The sequence below is a fragment of the Carlito syrichta genome, unplaced genomic scaffold (assembly GCF_000164805.1).
Source record: "Carlito syrichta isolate Samal-C Ts95f unplaced genomic scaffold, Tarsius_syrichta-2.0.1 Scaffold317479, whole genome shotgun sequence".
Taxonomy (NCBI): domain Eukaryota; kingdom Metazoa; phylum Chordata; class Mammalia; order Primates; family Tarsiidae; genus Carlito; species Carlito syrichta.
The window spans coordinates 300,701-321,295 of record NW_007261575.1 but is presented as its reverse complement, the minus strand read 5'-3'; the positions used below and the strand labels follow the sequence as shown (position 1 = coordinate 321,295).

General features: G+C 40.5%; 1 protein-coding gene across 1 annotated transcript in view; it reads right to left on the bottom strand.

Annotated features, from left to right (window-relative positions):
* Nucleotides 1-20,595, bottom strand: part of MYOM1 (myomesin 1) — a 146,811-nt gene that overhangs the window by 93,637 nt on the left and 32,579 nt on the right. The window contains exons 4-8 of the mRNA XM_008074759.2: nt 16,154-16,400; nt 14,893-15,050; nt 5,069-5,161; nt 3,124-3,212; nt 2,962-3,024 (exon numbers count right to left, since the gene is read on the bottom strand). Coding sequence (XP_008072950.2) covers nt 2,962-3,024; nt 3,124-3,212; nt 5,069-5,161; nt 14,893-15,050; nt 16,154-16,400 — 650 coding nt within the window. The remainder of the gene's footprint in view (nt 1-2,961; nt 3,025-3,123; nt 3,213-5,068; nt 5,162-14,892; nt 15,051-16,153; nt 16,401-20,595) is intronic.

Here is a 20,595-nt window from a genome sequence, read left to right as displayed (position 1 = left end):
GTAACATTATCATCACTATTAGATAAAAGAGGAAACTGAGGTATAGGCAGGCTAAATAACTGACCATGTTCACTCACAGACCCAGATTTACACCCGAAGGCTGTTTCCAGAGCCTGTGCCCTCAACCAATACATTGTACTGCCTTGAATTTGTGTGCTCCCAGGCAACCACTAGCCAACAGTGACATAACTTCTCATTGGAAGTACATCTCCCATCTGTCTCACTTCTATATGGTGATAGTCCACTGAGACCAGAGAGAGAAACAACTTGACAGACTTTGCACAGCATTGGGAGTCTGGGCTGGTTCTAAAGCTGCCTTAGGGAGGAGAGGTGATGGTTACCAGAAGTGCCTATAGTGACCCACATATTCCAGTTCCCAATGGAAAGGCAAGTTGGTCCCCAGGAAGTAGACTCAGCATCTAGATTCTCTGTGTCTGAGATTGAGCTGCACTGTCTGAGGTAGCTTTGGGGTTCAGTAGGAGGCACCCCAGCTTTAACAACCAGAAAACACAACAACATTCCTTTGTTATGTCCTCAATCCTTCATCACACACACTTTCCATCCTGGGAAAATGTTTAAGAGCAGGGGTTGGCAAGTCTGTGGGCCTGATCTCGAATGCTTCTTGTTTTGTACTGTTTAGAATGGTTTTCAAGTGTCTCAGTGGCTGAAAAAAATCAAAAAGTATAATATTTTGTGACATGTGAAAAGTCCTAGAAAATTCAAATTTCAGTGTTCATAAATAAGGTTTTACTGGAGCACAGCCACGCTCATTCATTCTCCTACTGTTATGGCTGATTTTGTGCTATAGTGGAAGAGTTGAGTGGCTGTGACAGAGACCATATGGCCCACAAGCCTACAATATTTACGATCTAGTTCTTCACAGAAAATGTTTGCTGACTCCCTGTTTAAAATATGGTTTCCAGTTCAAAAGACCAGGTTATAAGACCCTATTCTACTACTATGGGTGGTCTTGCCTCACTGTTTAACCTCTCTAAACTATTTCCTCATCTGCACAGCACAGATAGAAATGCACCTACTTCATAAGATTTTGAGGAACATTAAATGAATCGATGCACATAAAAAATGTCTCAGTAAGTACCTGGTAAAACTGATCAATAAATGTTAATGATTTAGAACAGATTCAAGGGCAGGCAGCTTCGTTTATGATATTTATCAGCATATTCTAAGCACTCAAATTGGTACCTCGCACATAGCAGGTGCTCAGTAACTATTAGTTGAATATGTGAATATGAGCCCTCTGTTTTCTGCTAAGAACAGTTGTGCTCAATTCAGGGGTCATCAGAGGAGGCATTGTAAGGTTGAGAGGTAAGAGAGGTAAGGTTGAGCTGGGCTTTCAGCACCTGGCTTGACAGAGAAGGAGGGAAGGGAGAAACAGGAATGTTGATATGTCCGGGAAAGAGAAGAGATCAGAGGATTGTGAGGCGATCAATAGGCCAATCCTGGGGACACTGGGAGACAAGTCACATGTTCAAAATTTCCAATATTCTATCTCAGTCTGAATCAAGTGACAGGAAAGGGGCACAGTTTGGGATGTGTTCCTCTATTGTTCCACCCATCATGCTCTCCCGCCATGGGATTGGTACCAATGATTACAACTTGGAATATTAAAGTGAGAAGTGGCCAGGCACAGTGGCTCATGCCTGTGAGGCCAGAACTTTGAGAGGCTAAAACGGGAAGATTGCTTGAGTCCAGTAGTTCATGACCAGCCTGGGCAACACGATGAGACCTTGTCTGTAAAAAAAAAAAAAAAAAAAAAAACCCAAAAGTTAGCCAGGCATGATGGCGTGTGCCTGTAGTCCCACCTACTTAAGCAGAAGGATTGCCTGAGAACAGGAAGGTAGGCTGTGGTGAACAGGGATCATGTCACTGCATTCCAACCTGGGCAACAGAATGAGACCCCAACACAAAAATAAAAATTTAAAAAGTGAGAAGCCATTCTATGAAGTCAGTGGAGTACATTGAATACAGACACCAAACTAACCAGTTACATGAAAAACTGACCGTGAGACTGTATCTTCATCTGTCTTTTTCAAAACCACCACTTTTTTTTTAATGTTTGAAAAATAAGTTAGAGCTTGTCCACCTTTTCCAGGTCGACCATTGTAAGCATAAAATGATTTCAGCAATTATAAAATGATACTTTTATTACTTCTCATAAATAGAAGTTCTGATATAGATAAAGTGATTTTCACAAATTACCACTGACCAGAATATTTTCAATAGTTTATTATTTAAACACATTAAGACTTTATTTTAAATTGTACTTTATAAGTTAATGCATTAATTTTTTCATTTATTATTGAATATCTACTCAGTGTGCACTCGGGTTTAGAGACAGGTTCAGTCTTGCCTTCAAGTGGCTCATGAACCAGTGAGAGAGACTGACACATAACGGGTAACAGTGTCCAGTGTCATAGGTGCCTTGATGAGGTGCCATGACCTCACCAGGGACATCTAACCCTGAACTGGGTAGGGCATGGGGGTGGCAGTGGGGGTCAGACATGATTTCCCAAGGAGGTGATGGTGACTGGATATTTAGCGATGAGTAGGAGTGCTTTCACGTATTCCAGACTCACGTGTCTGTGTGTCTGTATGTCTGCCTGTGTGCGTTTGGTTAAATCATTCTGCCCAGGTTTGCATAATGCTCTTTCTCAGTTTAACACAGAAAAACTTTAAGGTATTTGCTATGTGTAGCTCATCACATCTGAGTGTTCATAAAATCAGAACAAAGCAATTAGATTCCGAAGGAGAACAGTAATCAAAGAATCAAAAAAAAAACTAATCACAAATACCTAATACATAAAACTAACCCACAAGTACCCATCCTAGGACATGCTATACCACATTATATATGATATGTATTTATTTCTGCATTATAGAATAGCTTATTATGCTGTATTTCACGGAGATGACATTTAGCAAACCTGTTTTTAAACTTACAACTGAGGGGCAGGGTAGAAGCCCCAGCGTGGAAACGAGTCTCATCAAACTCGCCCTTATATCCTAGAAGACAAAACAGAAATGCATGTGAACTGCTCTGTGATTGGCTTCATTTTAGCAATGGGAAGAAACTTTAAAAAAAAACCAATTTAGCAAACCTACTCTTTACCACAACGGAAGCATACGCCGAGAGCTCTCCTTTAACATTCATCGCCGAGGCCCGGTACTGAGCTGTGTCTTCAAAATCACATCTGAAAGAACATTTGGAAATGAACATCCACCATAGTGACAGACCTTGTCATTACTAGCTGTTCCTTCAGGGACTTCTTTGCTGTCTTGGCACACTGCAAATCGGTGGCTACACGTGGCTCTTAAGGACTCTTGATGGAGCTACTGTTTCTGATCTAGCTACCTATAGGATTTTATATAGTTCGTCCAAGTGATCTACAGTTTCATGCCAGCAACACAGAGTAAAGGGGGACCACCTATGGTCTACTGTGACTCTAGCCAGTTCGTTTGGTATATATATATATGTATATATATATAAAGTCAACAAAGTTCTAGGCACATATACTACAGCGTGAACAACACTGTGATATACTGGTGTAATGGTGTATTGGGAAGGGAAAATGTCTAGCCACATACCTTTGTAGTAGGTAACTACCTAGAAGCACACCAGAAGGTGTGGCCTCCCTGCTACCCTGCCCTTGAGGTGGGGGTAACAGAGCCACAGGGAAGAGAAAGAAGCAGACCCTTCCCACAGTCTTTCTGAGTCACAAACCTGAGTCAGATTTGTCTTATGTGTGGCTCTGTGTTCTAGTTTCAAAGCACAAGTAAGTTATTTACGCCTCAGTTCTTCTAAGATCTACTAAGATTCAGGTCATACTTTGAGTTTTAGCTTACAGCTAAACACAGCTAACACGAGAAGTGGCATTTGGACTTTTTTCTAAGTTATAATACAGAAATTGGAATGTCTTATAAAAATGAAATTAGGGAGAGACTGATCTTGCCGAGAGATGAACAGGCTAATATTTCAAAGCAGGTTGTTTTGTGTCTTATCACTACCAGTTCTTCATTGTTCCTCAGGGTTTAGTTTCATTTGTGTAAACTTATTTCTTGCTGAAATTTTACAGACATCAATAGAACCCTAGGAAGGCAAACACAGTTGCCCTTCTCATAGCTATTTAATTTTGAAAGTAAACGCATAACTCACTGCTGCCTCAGTAGAACCACCTGCTGGCAGAACTAATGTGACCTTAGGTTGGGGTCAGTGCTTGGCAAGCATCACAGGGTCCCATATCCCTTAGCCAACTCTTGTGATCTGGGAAGAAGACTATAAATCTCTTGAGAATGAATGATGTGAATTTCACTTTGACATCTCAGCATTCAGTGGTTTTATCTGAACTAAAAATGATGGGAGCCTGTTTAACCTTTTCATCCACATAATTAGATTTGGATTTCAAAACTACATTGGGAGGCATGCTAAACCTTTGAGAATGTAGAAATTTGGGTGTGGGTTGTGTTTTCAAATTTTGCTTTGATTTTACTTTACCCTAAAACATCCCAATGTCCAGTCCTGCCTCAGATACATAGATTGACAGGGGATACACCTTCCCATAGTTCCTGAGAAGCTGAAGGAAAGGACAGTATCTCTAAGTTCAGCCCACTTTCAATGCCATCCACCCTGATCTCTGAGGCCTTTATTAAAAACAAGAGTATGACCATGACAGCAATTTGGAACTCTGATTGATTACTGATGAACTCTGATTGATTATGGAATGCAAATATTTATGCAACTTATTTTCCTACTGGTGTCTACAAAAATCTCTCAAGTACATAAAAGGATAATAAAAATATACAAAGTTTTTTTTCTCATCTTTGACTAAACTCAAATACAAAAATCACTTTGGGAGGTAGTGTAGAAATGGTAAGGATTTGTCACACATATCACTTCTAGGTTATACCAAGAGAAGAACGGTATATGACTGTCCTTCATTGTGATCACACTGCATTGGGACAAAGCAGGGAGAGTGGCCGATAACTGTAGTGATGAGGCACCTCCCTGAGCTAATGTGGGCAACACACATGGACACTAATGTTCTCTTACGAGTTAATCTCCAGAGTGTGCATTCCATATCGACTTTCAATAATATACTTTCCCGGGTTTGCATGGACATTTATTGGCACCTGGTTTTTATACCTATAAGATAATGAAAACAAAATGAAGTAAGTTGAAGTAGAAGTAACTTCATGATTCAACACACACACATACAACTCTGTTCTTACAGGAATACCTTTTGCAAACACGGCACTGTTAAGTTATATTAGCTCAAATAAAATGCACTAGCAATAATACAATATGACTTCCTGATGAAGTGTTTTCCCCTCCTCTGTAAACTTACGTGAAAAAAGTTGATGATTTGCAACAATATGGAAGAATTTCATGTACATAACATTAATGAAAAAAGTCAGTTACAAAAGATTGCACAGTATGATTGTTTTTATATAAGACACAAAACCAAAAAAATCTAACTAATGCTGCTAGAAGTCAGAATGGTAATTTCCCAGGGTTGCGGGGAGGGATAGGAAGAAGGCTTCTTGGATGCTGATAATGCTTGGTTTCTTGATTTGGGTGCTAGTTACATGTGTGTGTGCAATCTACAAAAATTCACTAAAGCTATATATTTATGTATCATATGCATTTTTGTGCATATTATACTACAATTAAAAAGCTTTAAAAAGTTGACCACTGTTGACATAACAAAGGGGTAGACTTTATGTCAGGGGTTTTATTGTTGAGTGTCTGCATAGAATGAAAGCAAAACATTCTTCCTGCAACATTCTTGCATATTGTTAAAAACCATGTCATTGCAGGTGAAAGATCACTATACTTAAGTGTTTTATTCTATGTCATCAGCAAACATGGCTCACACCACGGAAAAATTTACAATATAAATCATGAAAGGAAACTTCTGACAAACAAAAGCTTAAGGCTTCCCCTTTTCCGACTGCTCTGTCTCTGGTTAGTGTCTCAGTCCTCAAAGGGTAGGCTACACCAAGGGGTCTCTCCCCCAAGGGGTCTTCTGGGTCTGTAGGTGGAGCCTGGATTCTTTTCCACATCCTCATGTTCTCAACTGGCAGTGGCCACGGTGCTGGACCAGGTTTTTCTACTGAAATCATTTTCTGCCCAAAGAGGAACTGGGTTTCATTTGTTTCCCTTTCAGAAATCTCACTTCACATGCCCAGATGACATAAATAGCACTAATAACCACAATTGACACAGAGAATCGATGATGGGCCAGCCAATGCTCTAAGTGTCTTATGTATATACTGGTAAATTCAACCCTCATCATTACCATATGAGGTAGTGCTTTTTTAAAACCTCGTTTTCCAGATGAGGAAACCAAGGCACAGAGAGGTTAAGGAACTTGCCTAGGTCGCAAAGCCAGAAATAGCAGAGCTGGCATTTGAACGCAGCAGTCTGGCTCCTGATCCATGTGATGCTTTCATTTTCCAATTGTTCTTTAACAATAGGAGCTGCGTTTCTTTTCTTTGGACTTTTGGAAATGATTATAAAAAGGTCTGGAAACAGGGAAAGTGGTGGAAAGGTATAAAATATCAGCTTCAGTCAGCTCCTTCCTTTCCCCAACTCTCTCTGTCTCACACATACATATATACTCCTGATGTCCCTAAATCATATTATTCATTTTTTTCTTCTTCTTTTTTTTTTAAATGAATTGGAGTCTCACTCTGTCACCCAGGCTGGAGTGTAGAGGCATGCTCATGGCCACCCCAGTGTTGACCTGCTGGACTCCTGCGATCCTTCCACCTCAGCTTTCCAAATAGCTGGAACTACAGGCACTTGCTACCACACCTGGCTAATTTTTTATTTATTGGAGAGACGAGGTCTCACCAAGTTGCCGGGCTGGCCTTGAACCCACAGGCTCAGGCAATCCACTCACCTCAGCCGCTCAAAGTGCTGGGATTACAGGCTGAGCCACTGAGCCCAGCTCCATATTATTCATTTTCTACACTTAAAAATTTTTTTTATTATTCTCCTTCTTCACCTAGCAAAAACCAACTTATCCTTCAAGATTCAGTTCAGATGCCACTTCTTCTGTGAACTCCTCCCTAAAATGTCTCACAATATGAATTGCCCCTACCTTTCTGTGTCAGGGTTGCTTGGTTCAAATTGCTAAACATAACAGTGATCAAAATTACAGCTGCAGATATGTCTCATCTAAGTTGCTAGTCTCTTGCAATGGGAATTGTGTGTAAGCCGCATTTACTACTATTCCCACTCCGGAGGAAGGATCAGTTATGGGCAAATATCAGGCCCTTCCTGTTGGTTAATCTAGATTGAACAGAATTATCACGTAACGCAATAGGTTCATTGTAGCTTCATAATTTTTTGGTTGAAGGAACGTTGTTGTGACAAACATATACATCCTGATAAGTTGATTTCTAATTAACGGCACATGAAGAAAGTGAGTTGAAGCTGTTTGAGTCTCAGTTCCCTCACATGTGAAAGGAAGGCTGGACTAGCTCTAGAAGCGCAGCTGCCTGGCATGTGTAGCAGCCTAAGCTTCTTCCCCACCCACACAAGACACTACTAGTTGATGTGATGTTGTTTCCTGCCCGCGCAGAAGTGACAACAGGCAGCTGTCCCCCACCCAGGACTCAGGGCAGATAGGGCTCGCTGCTCAGAGACAGCCTAGTGAAAAGAAATCTACTGGCCACTCCTAATCTCCAGCATTCCCTGTTTCGATGAATGATGGAGTAGAACATGTTCATCGCCATGTTTTTTGGACTTAATTGGTTTACGTAATTTCACACGACTCTGAAGCTTGCTCTTGCTTAGCTGTTTCACGTGCTGGAATGTTTCCAGTGGTTTCTCTAAGCACAAGAAGAGCCATATGACACTAAAGGCTGTGGCATGTGCTGTTTCACCAGATGGCTCAGTGACACCCAGTTTGGCTTTTCTGATTAAAAAATGTTTATATATCTATAAAGTTTGAGTCACAAAAGCATTTTGTAGCTCCTACAGTGGCTCCGGCCTCCTGCCTTCTAGTGCCACCCACTTCAGCTCCGTAAGCCTTTTCCCCCAGCTAATGGCTTTTCTATTATGACCACCTGGCAAAGGAAATTGGTTTAAAATGTACACACACAACACACACCATTTTGACTTCTAGTCTTTCCTCTGGAATTCCAGATGCCAGTGCGAGAAATTCCTGTTCTGAAGCAGTGGACATGGTTTAAGTTAAGAAAGCCATTTAATTCTATTCTCCAAGGAATTTCACCCACTGAGGCACTCAGGTTTGGGGTCACTTGAGATTGGCTGTTGTTGGCATTAAGTCGGAGAAGAAAGGAAGGATTTTTTTGGTCTGCTCTATATACACATCACAGCTTGTTATTTCTGGAAAGTGAAATTCCAAACCGGTCAGTCATCAACTAATCTTGGAGACTAATCTATAGCCTGGGATTATGTGTCAAAGGTTTTTTAAATTTTTGTGAATATTCAGATGTATACCATTTCCCTTATCACTTTTATATAGAGTCTATTAACTGTTAGTTAAGGAGCTTTCAGTATGCTGTATTTCCAAAATAACACTCTGTCACCCAGCAACTTTTCATTTATATGTGAAAAACACACACTTAATTCCCCCAGACAGATGTCGGTTTCAATGCTGGGCTGACTTTGATAATATGGGGCTATAGTAAAGCTCTTTGGCAGTGTAAAGTATAGTCAAGCAAAAAAGCCTTGACAAAATTTTTTTTCTGTCAACCAATAATGCATGCCAAAATGATTTTTAACATGTTGAATCTCACCACAGATGGTATTGCTGCTTAGAATCCAACCTTCTTGTTTTGAATAAATAACTATATACCCATTTTAAAAATTATCAGAGAGAGAGAGACAGAGAGAGAGATCCTACTAGGATAGATAATTTGGAATTAAACAAATAAGAAAAATCAAAAATAAAATTCCAAATCCTTATGTTGGAAACCAATTTTAAATTGCAAACAATTTTTGTTAACCATTGTAATGCAGGCTGCTTTTCCCTATAATAATATGGTAGTAATTGCTAAGTTTATGTGATGAACAACTCTAAAACTGAATACATATGATTCCATTATGGAATTTACAAATTCTCATAATTTGCAAAAAAAAATCAGGAGTTTTCCAAATTTCCAGACCCTCCCAGCACTTTGGGAGGCTGAGGTGAGAGGATTGCCTGAGCCCATGGGTTCGAGACCCGCCTGGGTGAGATCTCATCTCTTCAATAAATCTACTAATTAACCAGGTGTGCGAGTGTCTGTAATTCCAGCTACTTGAAAGGCTGATGCAGAAGGATCCCCTGAGCCCAGCAGGTCGAGGCTGTGGTGGCCATGAGAGTGCCACTGCACTTCAGCAGGATGACAGAGTGAGATTCTGACTAAAAAAAAAAACAAAACTATAAAATCAACACAATTCTCTCCATTTATCTATGTATGTATGCATTTATTTATTTTTATTGAGTCAGTGTCTCACTCTGTTGCCCTGGCTGGAGTGCAGTGGCATGATCATGGCTACTGCAGCCTTGACCTGCTGGGCTCAGGGAATCATCTGCCTCAGTCTTCCAAGTAGCTGGGACTGCAGGCACTTCACTTGCCACCATGCCCGGCCTTCTCTCCTTTTAAAGAAAACTCTTGCCTTTTCCCCTATTTCACAAAATGTTTCAAATTTGAGTTTGTAATATACTTATCAGGTCCAAAAACCAGAAAGTACGAGAGGTACACAGTGAACCCTTCCTGGTAACTTCCTGGCCCTTGTCCCCTTCTACAAGGCTCCTCCTCAGAGCAATGGTTCTTCTTAGATTCTTACATATCTTTCCAGGATTTCATTATAAAAATAAAACAAGCACAAACATAAATTTCTTTTTCTCCCCTTTTAAAGGAATAGACTGTTAGACAAGTTATTGCATAAATGTAGCCTATTAAATTTTAAAACTTTGGGTTTTTTTTCACTACGTATATATTTTTTCCCTTCTCTGTAGACTGAGCCCTTTTGCAAGATGTCCAGCTTCACTGTGGTGCTGTAGCAGTGTCCTCTGTAACTTTCTTACTGAGCCCAGGGCATAAACAGGTTTCATCTGCTCTCAGAGCACGTTGGGATTAGTGGTGCTCCACTGCAGTCTCTGCAACTGACCTTGATGAGTGATGCGAGCTCCTAGCGTTCCGCATTCTCTGGGTAACCTCTAGCTTCCACTTAAATAGATTTGGTTAGGAACGTGGGATTGGCTGGAGAGCAGCTGCTGCGTGTTCATATCATCTGCTAGACCTCAGGGACTCCCATGACGTAAGGCGCCCAGTGGAAACTTGGAGCCAAACTCTCTTTGGAAAGCATTCTGGGGGAGCTAGGCCCGGCACACGTCTCTGAAAGACGCATCTGAGGACTTCACTGCTAAGGTGGAGGCAGCGTGACTGTATGAGGCATCATCAGAAAATTATTCCTTTAATTTACCTCTTACTCAGGAAGGTCATTCCCAATATTTTGTTCTTACTTGCCCTCAGTGTCAGGCCTAGGAAGCTGCAGCTGGGTACCAAAAAGGCATAAATGCCAGCAAAGCCATGACCAACAACCTTGGTTCTTGCTTGGGTTGTGGGTTCCCTGTTCTTTGAGGGGAAGAGTGCTAACTAAGATTGCACACTCTGTATCAGCATTGCAAAGTACATGAGAGATCCAGTAGATGAGTTTTTAAAAGGCAACATGCCAGCCTCGGCAACATAATGACACCTTGTCTCTACAAAAAAAAAAATCAAAAAATTAGCAGGGTGTGGTGGTGTACTTCTGTAGTCCCAGCTTCCCCAGGAGGCTGAAGTGGAAGGATTGTCTGAGCCCAAGAGGTTGAGGCTGCAGTGAGCTGTGATTGTGCCATTGCGCTCCAGTCTGGGGGACAGACTGAGACCCACCAACTCCAAAAAAAGAAAAAAAGGCTACATGCCCAGGAAGGTATATTAATTTGGGTGGGCTTGATATACCTAATTAATTCCAAGAAGTCAACTCTAAGAGGTAAATTTACCTTGAAGAGAATGAAACTTACATTTCAGGGACCCTCACCAGCCAGAGTCCCTGCAAGGCTCTAAGCCTAATTTGCACTATTAACTTTATATTCGTTTTTGTAAAGAGTACCCACCCCCCAGCTTTATGCCCCACAAAACCTGGATCTGACCCTGTTTATTGCCATAACCAATTGTCAGTTATCTGCTAGCTGGTTATCCAAATTTCACCTGTACCCAGGGATAAATCTTGTTCTCAAAAATGCAGTTAACTATTTTCTTAGTTGTGCCTGGTTCTTTCGCTTTAGTATTTATTTTTCACTTAGTTTGCAAGGCAAGGAGACTTTCTGTGAAATGCTCTGATCTGTCCCACCTGGGAGAATTTATGAAAAGAAATGGAGTCACTACAACTGGTTCCTTGCATCAGTTCGAGTGAGTCTCCCTCTCTAAGCACTAAAGGGGGAGGGTCTAGGAACTAGAGGAGGCTCTAGCAGTAATTTCCGAGATGAAGCCTATCTCTGTGCCTTCACTTTTGGTTGAACCTAGCCCCTAGAACATAAAGTTCACATGTAAATGAAATCAATATTTCAAAGTCATCTGTGAAAGATTTGGGAGGTCAAGTGTACCTTCTCAGCTCTATTACTGAGGGTAACTCAAAATGGACAGTATTTCTATTTTTGAATTTTAGTGGAATTCTAAGGGTTGACAGTTCGGTCATCTCATATTTTTCTGGAGAGTTTTTATCTCTTGTTTGTTTTCAAGTTACTTCTCCAGACTAACAAAGAACAATGTACTGAGTTTAATGTCTGAGGTTGAGTTCTGCTTTTGTGAATCACTTCACTCTGGTTTAATAAACCATCAGTGATATGTGTCTGGGATTTCATTTCAGTTGCTGTGCTTTTAACAGAATAAATAAATGCTTAAGATATTAATATTCATCTCCCAGAGATTACTTTGTGTCCCTTTGAAAATCACCTTTAACACCAATTTTTAAAAAGCAAGAAGATAGAGATAACAAGTGTGTAACATATATCTGTTCAACTAAGGTCTCTGCTTATTCATTTATTTCCTATACATTTTATTTTATTTTTATTTTTATTTTTTTTGAGTTGGAGTCTCACTCTGTCGCCCAGACTGGAGTGCAGTGGCCGCTCCCGGCCACCGCAGCCTCGACCTGCCGGGCTCTGATGATCCTTCCGCCTCAGCCTTCCAAGTGCCGGAATTACAGACATGCGCTACCACGCCCAGCTGATTTTTTGATTTATTGTAGAGATGAAGTCTCACCAAGTTGCCCAGGCAGGTCTCGAACCCGCGCGCTCAGGCAATCCACTCACCTCAGCCTCCCAAGGTGTGGGATTACAGGCTGAGCCACAAAGCCCAGCTGGTTTCTAATTTTTATTTTTTTTGAGTTGGAGTCTCACTCTGTTGCCCAGACTGGAGTGCAGTGGCCGCTCCCGGCCACCGCAGCCTCGACCTGCCGGGCTCTGATGATCCGCCTCAGCCTTCCAAGTAGCCGGAATTACAGACATGCACTACCACGCCCAGCTGATTTTTTGATTTATTGTAGAGATGAGTTCTCACTGCCTAGGCGGGTCCCAAACCCAAGGGCTCAGGCAATCCACTCACCTCAGCCTCCCCAAGGCGCGAGATTACAGGCTGAGCCACCGAGCCCGGCCCTATATATTTTAAATGATGAAAGAAGAGAAATTTTTACTGACTAATAGTTCTAGAAGCTAACCGTTTGTTATACTTTGTAGATTACTATTAACAAGTTTGGAATATTTTTTTGAGGTGAGAAGTAATCAGTTAAAAAACTGAGAAAAATGACCCTTTTATGGGCCAAATTGTGCAACTCTATAGTCACAGAGAAGGATAGGCAAAGGCAGATTGATACCTAACTTACTTTTTATATTTTAAACCTTGTAAGTTGACTTTTATTTTATTTTATTTGAGTTGGAGTCTCACTCAGTCGCCCAGACCGGAGTGCAGTGGCCACTCCCGGCCACCGCAGCCTCGACCTGCTGATCTCCAGCTATCCTTCCACCTCAGCCTTCCAGGTAGCTGGAACTACAGGTGCGCGCTACCACGCCCAGCTAATTTTTTGATTTATTGTAGAGATGAGGTCTCGCCAAGTTGCCCAGGCGGGTCTCAAACCCGCGGGCTCAGGCAATCCACTCACCTCAGTCTCCCAAAGCGGGGGATTACAGGCTGAGCCACCAAGCCCGGCTGTAAGTTGACTTTTAAAAATTTCTTTGTCATTGAAATACGTTCCCATATTTCTCATCTTTGTTTACTATAAATTATTTGCCCTGATAATTCATAACCAGTTTTGATTTTAATTCTTTAGTTTTCAAACTTAAGAGCCCTGAAAAGAGTTTACATGCATAGAAAAATTGTAAGTAAATACCAAATTATCAAAGGCAAATTAATATTACAAGTGAATTAAAAACAAAACAAAACCCGCACCACCTGCTTCTCAAGAATAACCATAGACAGTTAGATGGGCTTATCTGGACAGTCACCTCCATTTGTCCTCATCAACATTAGAAACAAAAGAAAGAAGGCAGACACTCTGGGGGACAGTCACATTTGTGTAGTGTTTATATTGCAACCTAACGTGCATTTACTACCACTCCTGAGGATAAGGAAACAGCATGAAAAATGCCTGTGTTAGAGAATAAAACAGTAATGTTAACTGGCTCAATTGTGTTCACATGTCTGCTTACTTCTGCAGATATTCATGATATAAGACAGGAAAGTTCTCAGTTTAGGGATCACAAAGGTGTTGACAACTGCAATAGGATATGAAATGGAAGGAGAAAGGAGTGCTCACTCTGAATGGAAAGAAAATGTCTTAAGGCCTCATGTTAGGTAATCTCTCCCTTCCTATTCTCTTTTGCTTGATGTCAGAAAGCACATGGAGGCCTCAACTCACATCAAGGGTAGAGATGGGAGCCCTCTGGTGTTTAGTTATTCTGTAAAAGGTGGCATTGCTTCGGATCACAAAATAATACTATATTGTAATGTTCACTGATGGAAGTAGAATTTTTATGAAATGTCCATAGTCCATAGCAGGTATAAACGTATTTCTGGTATGTAAATGTGTTAACTAAAACCTCACACGTTATATAAAATGAAGACCCATTTGAATAATAGGATTCATACAGTTCAAAGGGGGACCCAAAAAAACAAAAAATTATTTTTTGTAGGGCAGGCCTCTTGTAATAGGCTTCCCCTCTGGGCAAAAGTTCTAGGAACACGTCGGCATCGACGTACCAGTTAGGGTGGTTGTGAGAGGCTGCGTTTGACTTCAGCGAATTTTTTGGGGGGAGTCTTTCAATGCATTTGCCCAGTTCGTGACGGATGATTTAGAAGCACACTTGCCCACACTGGGCTAGTGTTCCACAGTTTTTGAGCAAAAACGGCACGATCCCTGTGACCCATCCTCCCTATGTCACCCAGAGTAACCTTTTTTTTGTTTCCCAGGATGAGAAAAGTCCTTAAAGGAAAACATTTTGCCACTGTGGAAGAGGTGAGACAAAAAACAGCAGAAGCACTAAAAGTCATCAAAATTCCTGAATTCGAGAACTGTTTTGAGCATTGGAAAAAGCATCTCGACAGGCATATTGCATCAAATGGAGAATACTTTGAAGGTGACAAGTTTAAACATATAAGAATAAATATACAATTTTTAAATAAATAAATTCTGGTTTTGGGGGATCCTCCCTCGTATTACACCATATCATATATATGCAAGACTGTTTTTTTCTGAAAACTCACACAAACTGGTAGATGCCTTCATTGACTCTTAGACATTGGCAGTTTTGTGTGCTTTCCCTAGAGGTAAACTTAACTTTGTGAATCTATTTGGCTTTCATAAAGTTAACATACCACGTAAGACGAGGTTCTGGCCAGCCTGCTACGGAGCAGTGTAATTTTACATTGTCTTTCTCCCAAACTGTATGGGAACGAGGTTTAATGGTAAACTCAGGAGCATGGAGAAGATGGTCTTCGTTCAACTTGGCATGATATGACTCAGTTTCTTCTAGCTGAAAAGAAAAAAAAAGCAAAAAAATTTTAAAAATAAAGAAAGCAAAGTGACTTCTGGTGTTAAGATAACAAGTAGAAGTCAAAATTTCTATTATTTCATATAGAGCCTCACTTTTACATTTAGATAAGATCAAATGTGTTCTTCTTCTCCCATTAATTAATTAATTTTTTAGTTGGGTCTCACTCTGTCACTCAGGTTGGAGTGCAGCAACATGATTACAGCTCAGCATAGCCTTGACCTCCTGGGCTCAGGCAATCCCTTTGCTTCAGCCTCCCGAGTAGCTGCGACTACAGGCGTGCGCCACCACACCTAGCTAATGTATTTATTTTTTTGTAGAAACAAGGTCTCACTATGTTGCCCAGGCTAGTCTCCAACTCCTAAGTTCAAGCAATCCTCCCACCGCAGCCTCCCAAAGTACTGGGATTATAGGTGTGAGCCACCATGTCCAGCCCCCTTCTCCCTTTTAAAAGCAGATGTAGTTATTTGACATTTAACATTCTTTTTTTTTTTTTTTTTTTTTTTTTTTGAGTTGGAGTCTTACTCTGATGTCGCCCAGACTGGAGTGCAGTGGCCGCTCCAGGCCACCGCAGCCTCGACCTGCTGGAGCTCGGGCAATCCTTCAGCCTCAGCCTTCCAAGTAGCTGGAACTACAGGCGCGCGCTACCACACCCAGCTAATTTTTTTTTTATTTATTGTAGAGATGAGGTCTCACCAAGTTGCCCAGGCGGGTCTCAAACCTGCGGGCTCAGGCAATCCCCTCACAGCCTCTCAAAACACGGGATTACAGGCTGAGCCACCGAGCCCGGCTGACATTTACCATTCTAAACATGAGTGATATCGTTTATTTCTTTAAGGTGGATTTCTTAACGTTCTTCAAAACCTAATTTCCTTAAAATATAAAATTGCACGGAGTTTAAAGCTATCATTTGCCTTTCTTTGTCCTGTATATTTTGATTACTTTCTTTTTTGTTTTCTTTAGTTTCATTTCTCCACAAGAACACATAATTCTTCATTTGAAACAAATCAATCTATACCTACACGTGCACACATCATTACATGCATGTCCACTTTTGTAAGTTCCACTAAATTGTCTTTTCTTACTGTTTTTCTCAGCGACAGAAGTTCGGCCTTTTCTCGAATTGCAACCTTCCTTGACTTCTTTTCCAAAGTCTCCTCCTGTTGAAGAGTGGATGTGGCCTGTTTGGATACCATGGATTGCTTGGATGCCGTGGACTGTTTCGATGTGATTCCTCCTTCACTAGCAAGAAGATTTCTCTGGGCTATATAAGCAGCGGCTTCTTTAATTCTTTCTTCTTCTGTATCTGTAATTCCACTGACATGCACTTGACTAAAACATAATAACAGCAAAACGTGGATGTTGTGTGGATAGCAGTGATAAGATTACCTAATTTTACTAAGTTTAAAGTACCAAACCTCAGGAAAACTTGACATAGAAAAACCTGATAAATCAGAGACTGACTTTTCATGAACAGAAGCGGTCTTCCCCTTAACAAATAATGATAATAATGGTAAGAGCAATAATAATATCTACATGGTCCTGATGCTTTTCAAATATTTTATCTCATTTCATCCCCACAAAAACCCTATGAGGTAGACTATCATTTCTATTTTAGATATATGGTACCAAGGGTCACAGAAATTAGATAACTTGCCCAAAGTAATTTAACCGGTTGCCTTAGTGTGTCTAAATATGAGTTCACTTACAATAAAAGATTAAGTTATGACTTCCTTTCCAGAAAGACGTATTATAAAATGAGATATAATCGGTGTGCCTGTGATCCTGCTATATGACTATGAACTTGATCTGGAGTCTATAAGTCAGCTGATGTAATGCATTACCCAGGGCTGTCGCATGTATAAGTTCGAAATTTACATGAAATGCTCATGTCTGCTGGGTTTCTTTTAAGACAGTAAAGGTGGTGTATATGTATATTAAGTGTGTGTGTGTACAACATGACAACCTCCACTTGTGTTTGCACATGTGCTGATGAAAACAAGTTATCAAACTTGCAATAGAAATCATGACATTTAAAAATGTGACTTCTTGTATTCATAACTGATGATGGTAACATCTAGTGAAAACATCTAGAAGTGCTGTGCCTAGTGTAGTTTATAATAGATTTTGTGCTGTGATTTATTAATGTTGCTCAATATATATATGTATACACACACATTTATTTATTTTTTTATTTTTATTTTTATTTTTTTTTCGTCAGAGTCTCACTCTGTCACCCAGACTGGAGTGCAGCGGCATAATCACAGTTCACCAAAGCCTCGAACTCCTAGGCTCAAGCAGTCCTTCTGCCTCAGCCTCCCAAGTAGCTGGGACGACAGCAGTAGCTGTTCTGTTAATTTTTTAAAAAATTTTTGTAGAGACGAGGTCTCACTATGTTGCCTAGGCTGGTGGATTATTTTTAACCTCTTTCAATGCCTTTGTTGCAAACCCCATCAGATGTTTTAGTGAGAGAGTATACTGATTATATTAAATATTCTTTTAAAATTGAGTCTCCTTAGATCTCTTCAGTCAGAATTATATACAAAATGTATTGGCTTTTCTTATAAGAATGATTACTTCAAAATTTAAGTAAATACTGCCATTGTGTTTGCAAGCTTCTAGTATCCAAATCCATGCAGTTTGCTGAGGAATAGGACTCAACATTTGTACAAGTTTGGATTTTCTCATGGAATATTACTAAAAAATTGGGTAGAAAAATTGTCTACTTTGTTTCTGACAAAACTCAGTGAGTAAATTTTAGTTTTTTTCTCCATCTCTGCAAATATTAATAGGCTAGTTCTTATTACGGAGGTTAGTAATATAGTCACTATAATTTATGTGGGGGAAGGAAGATAGACTATTAGCTTAGTGTCCTGACACAATTATCTACCTATTTTTGAATACTGAAGTGAATTAATTAATAAGTGAATACACAACAAACCATCGGGAGAATTTGCTTAGAATTCTCTATAGACATTAACATACAAAAGGGAGATTTAAAATGAGCTCTGTCATGTAATTCTATGTATATATTATATTATATATAATGGTTCATATTCCATGCTAGTCTTGTTCCAAGTTTTTAGTGAAAGAACTTTAAGCTCTCATCACCTCTAATACTGGGCATGTTGACACAGCTCCAGAGGGCAGACTGAAGTTATAGCCCCCTTGTCTTTCCATTTACAAAGAAACTAAACTTTGAAAAACGAAACCAAACCTGTAATTACTTCACAAGAGAACTCCAGTACACTTAAAAAAAATATGTTGGAGCCAAGCTCGGTGGCTCAGCCTGTAATCCTAGCACTTTGGGAGGCCAAGGCAAGTGGATTGCCTGAGCCCACAGGTTCGAGACCAGCCTGGGCAACTTGGCGAGACCTTGTCTCTGCAACAAATCAAAAAATTAGCCAGGTGTGGTAGCACACGACTGTAGTTCTGGCTACTTGGAAGGCTGAAGTAGAAGGATCGCCTGCGCCCAACAGGTCGAGGCTGCAGTGGCCGGGAGCGTGTCACCGCACTCCAGTCTGGGCGACAGAGTGAGACTCCATCTCAAAATATATGTTGAACCCAGGGCATCAGAGACATTCTCCTCAAAGTAAATATAAAGGTTGTCAGTGATAGCCATAGTATAATCTGGGCACAAGAACAAGAATGTGATGCCTCTTCCAATATCCTGCATACTTCTGACAGAGTCAGCTCAAAACCGGTTGCCAACAAAAAGTTAACCTACTGGAGTATAAGAAGTGGAGTTTTCAGGTGCCATGCAGAGAAAATGGTATTTTCCAGAAGTGCATTATATTGCAGAGGGCATGGACATGGGCCAGGCCAGCTCTTTCATTACCAGCCAAGTGACCTTTAGCAGTCACTGAGGTTTGATTTCCTTGTCCAAGAAATTGATATATTAATATTTCTCCAGGGCTGAATGGAGAAAATTTCAAGATAGTTTATATAAGGCATCTGACATGATTCTCAGCAAAAAATAGGTACTCAACAAATGTTAATTTCTTTCCCATTCTCTCCTCAGATTAATACTGTCAACACCACTGTAAAATGTTATTTTCAACATAGTAATAGAATATGGGAGAGGGATACCTACACAACATAAAGGAGCCCAGGCATGGTGGCTTATGCCTATAATCCCAGTACTTGAGAGGCCAAGGCGGGAGGACTGCTTGACACCAGGAATTGGAGACCAGCCTGGGCAACATAGTGAGATCTCATCCCCACAAAAAATAAAAAAAAATCAGCCAGGTATGGTGGTGCACGCCTGAACCCAGCAGGGTGAGGCTGCGGTGGCCAAGAGCATATTACTGCACTCCAGCCTGGGCGACACAGTAAGACTCCAACTCAAAAAAATAAAATAAAAAATAAAAAAATCAGGGCTAGCTGGGCAAGGTGGTTCACGCCTGTAATACCAGCACTTTGGGAGGCCAAGGTGAGAGGATTGCTTGAGCTCAGGAATTTGAGACCAGACTGGGCAACATAGCAAGAACTCGTCTTTACAAAAAAATCAAAATATTAGCAAGGCGTGGTGGCGGGTACCTATAGGCCTAGCTACTCGGAAGCTGAGGCAGGAGGATCACCTGAGCCCAAGAGTTGGAGGCTGTGGTGAGCCATGATTGTGCCACTGTACTCCAGCCTAGGCAACAAATAAAACCCTGCCTAAAAAAAAAATCAGGGATATCAAAGACATCAGACAAAAAATAGAATGTTATCCCCTTACCTTCCTAATTGGGTTCACAGTAGTCAAGATACAAGTTTCTGACACAAGTCAGAATGGAACTGTCAGAAGGCAATGGAAAGAAAAACACAGGGCAGCAGAAGTAGGTCACCAAAATTCACAACCAAATTACTTCCTGACTTTCAATGAGGATCTATTTTTCCCTGACATTTGCCCTGAGAGGATGGCCTCATTTTTAGTGTCACCTTAGCTATGGGAATATCTCTCCATTCAAAGGAAAGTAAACAGGGGATGTTCCAGAAAATTCCTGTTAAACTTTAATCTTGGTGTCTAGGACAAGTTTCCTTTGAACATCAAGACCGCTCAAAAAAATATTTACATAATAAAGATAGAAAACTGACATCATACAGACTTGTGATTTAGTGGATATTTTGTTTGATGTTCACCTCAAAGCAAATAGCAATCTGTTTTCTATTGAACAGATAGAAACTAGGCATTCAAATCATAATTAGATTTTTTTCCCTAATGAAGTATAATTAGAAGCAAACTGACAACCAAGATATTTTCCATTCACCTAAACACACCGTCTGGGTTTTTTGTTTTTTGTTTTTTGTTTTTATTTCACCCAACATTTTATAGTTTTGAACTTTTCACTTTATCCATAGTGTTCAATCACTAGCAACCAAGGCTCTGCTTCCTATTTCAACTAGTTACATAAGTAGCCTAAGTCCTAATCAGTCTCTGTAGTCATGTGGCCATCCTGTGTGATGGCAAAGATTTCTGGAAAGGAAATTCCTGTTTCAAAATGAACATATCTTCCTTTCTTCTCTCTGTCTCTCCCTCCCGCCC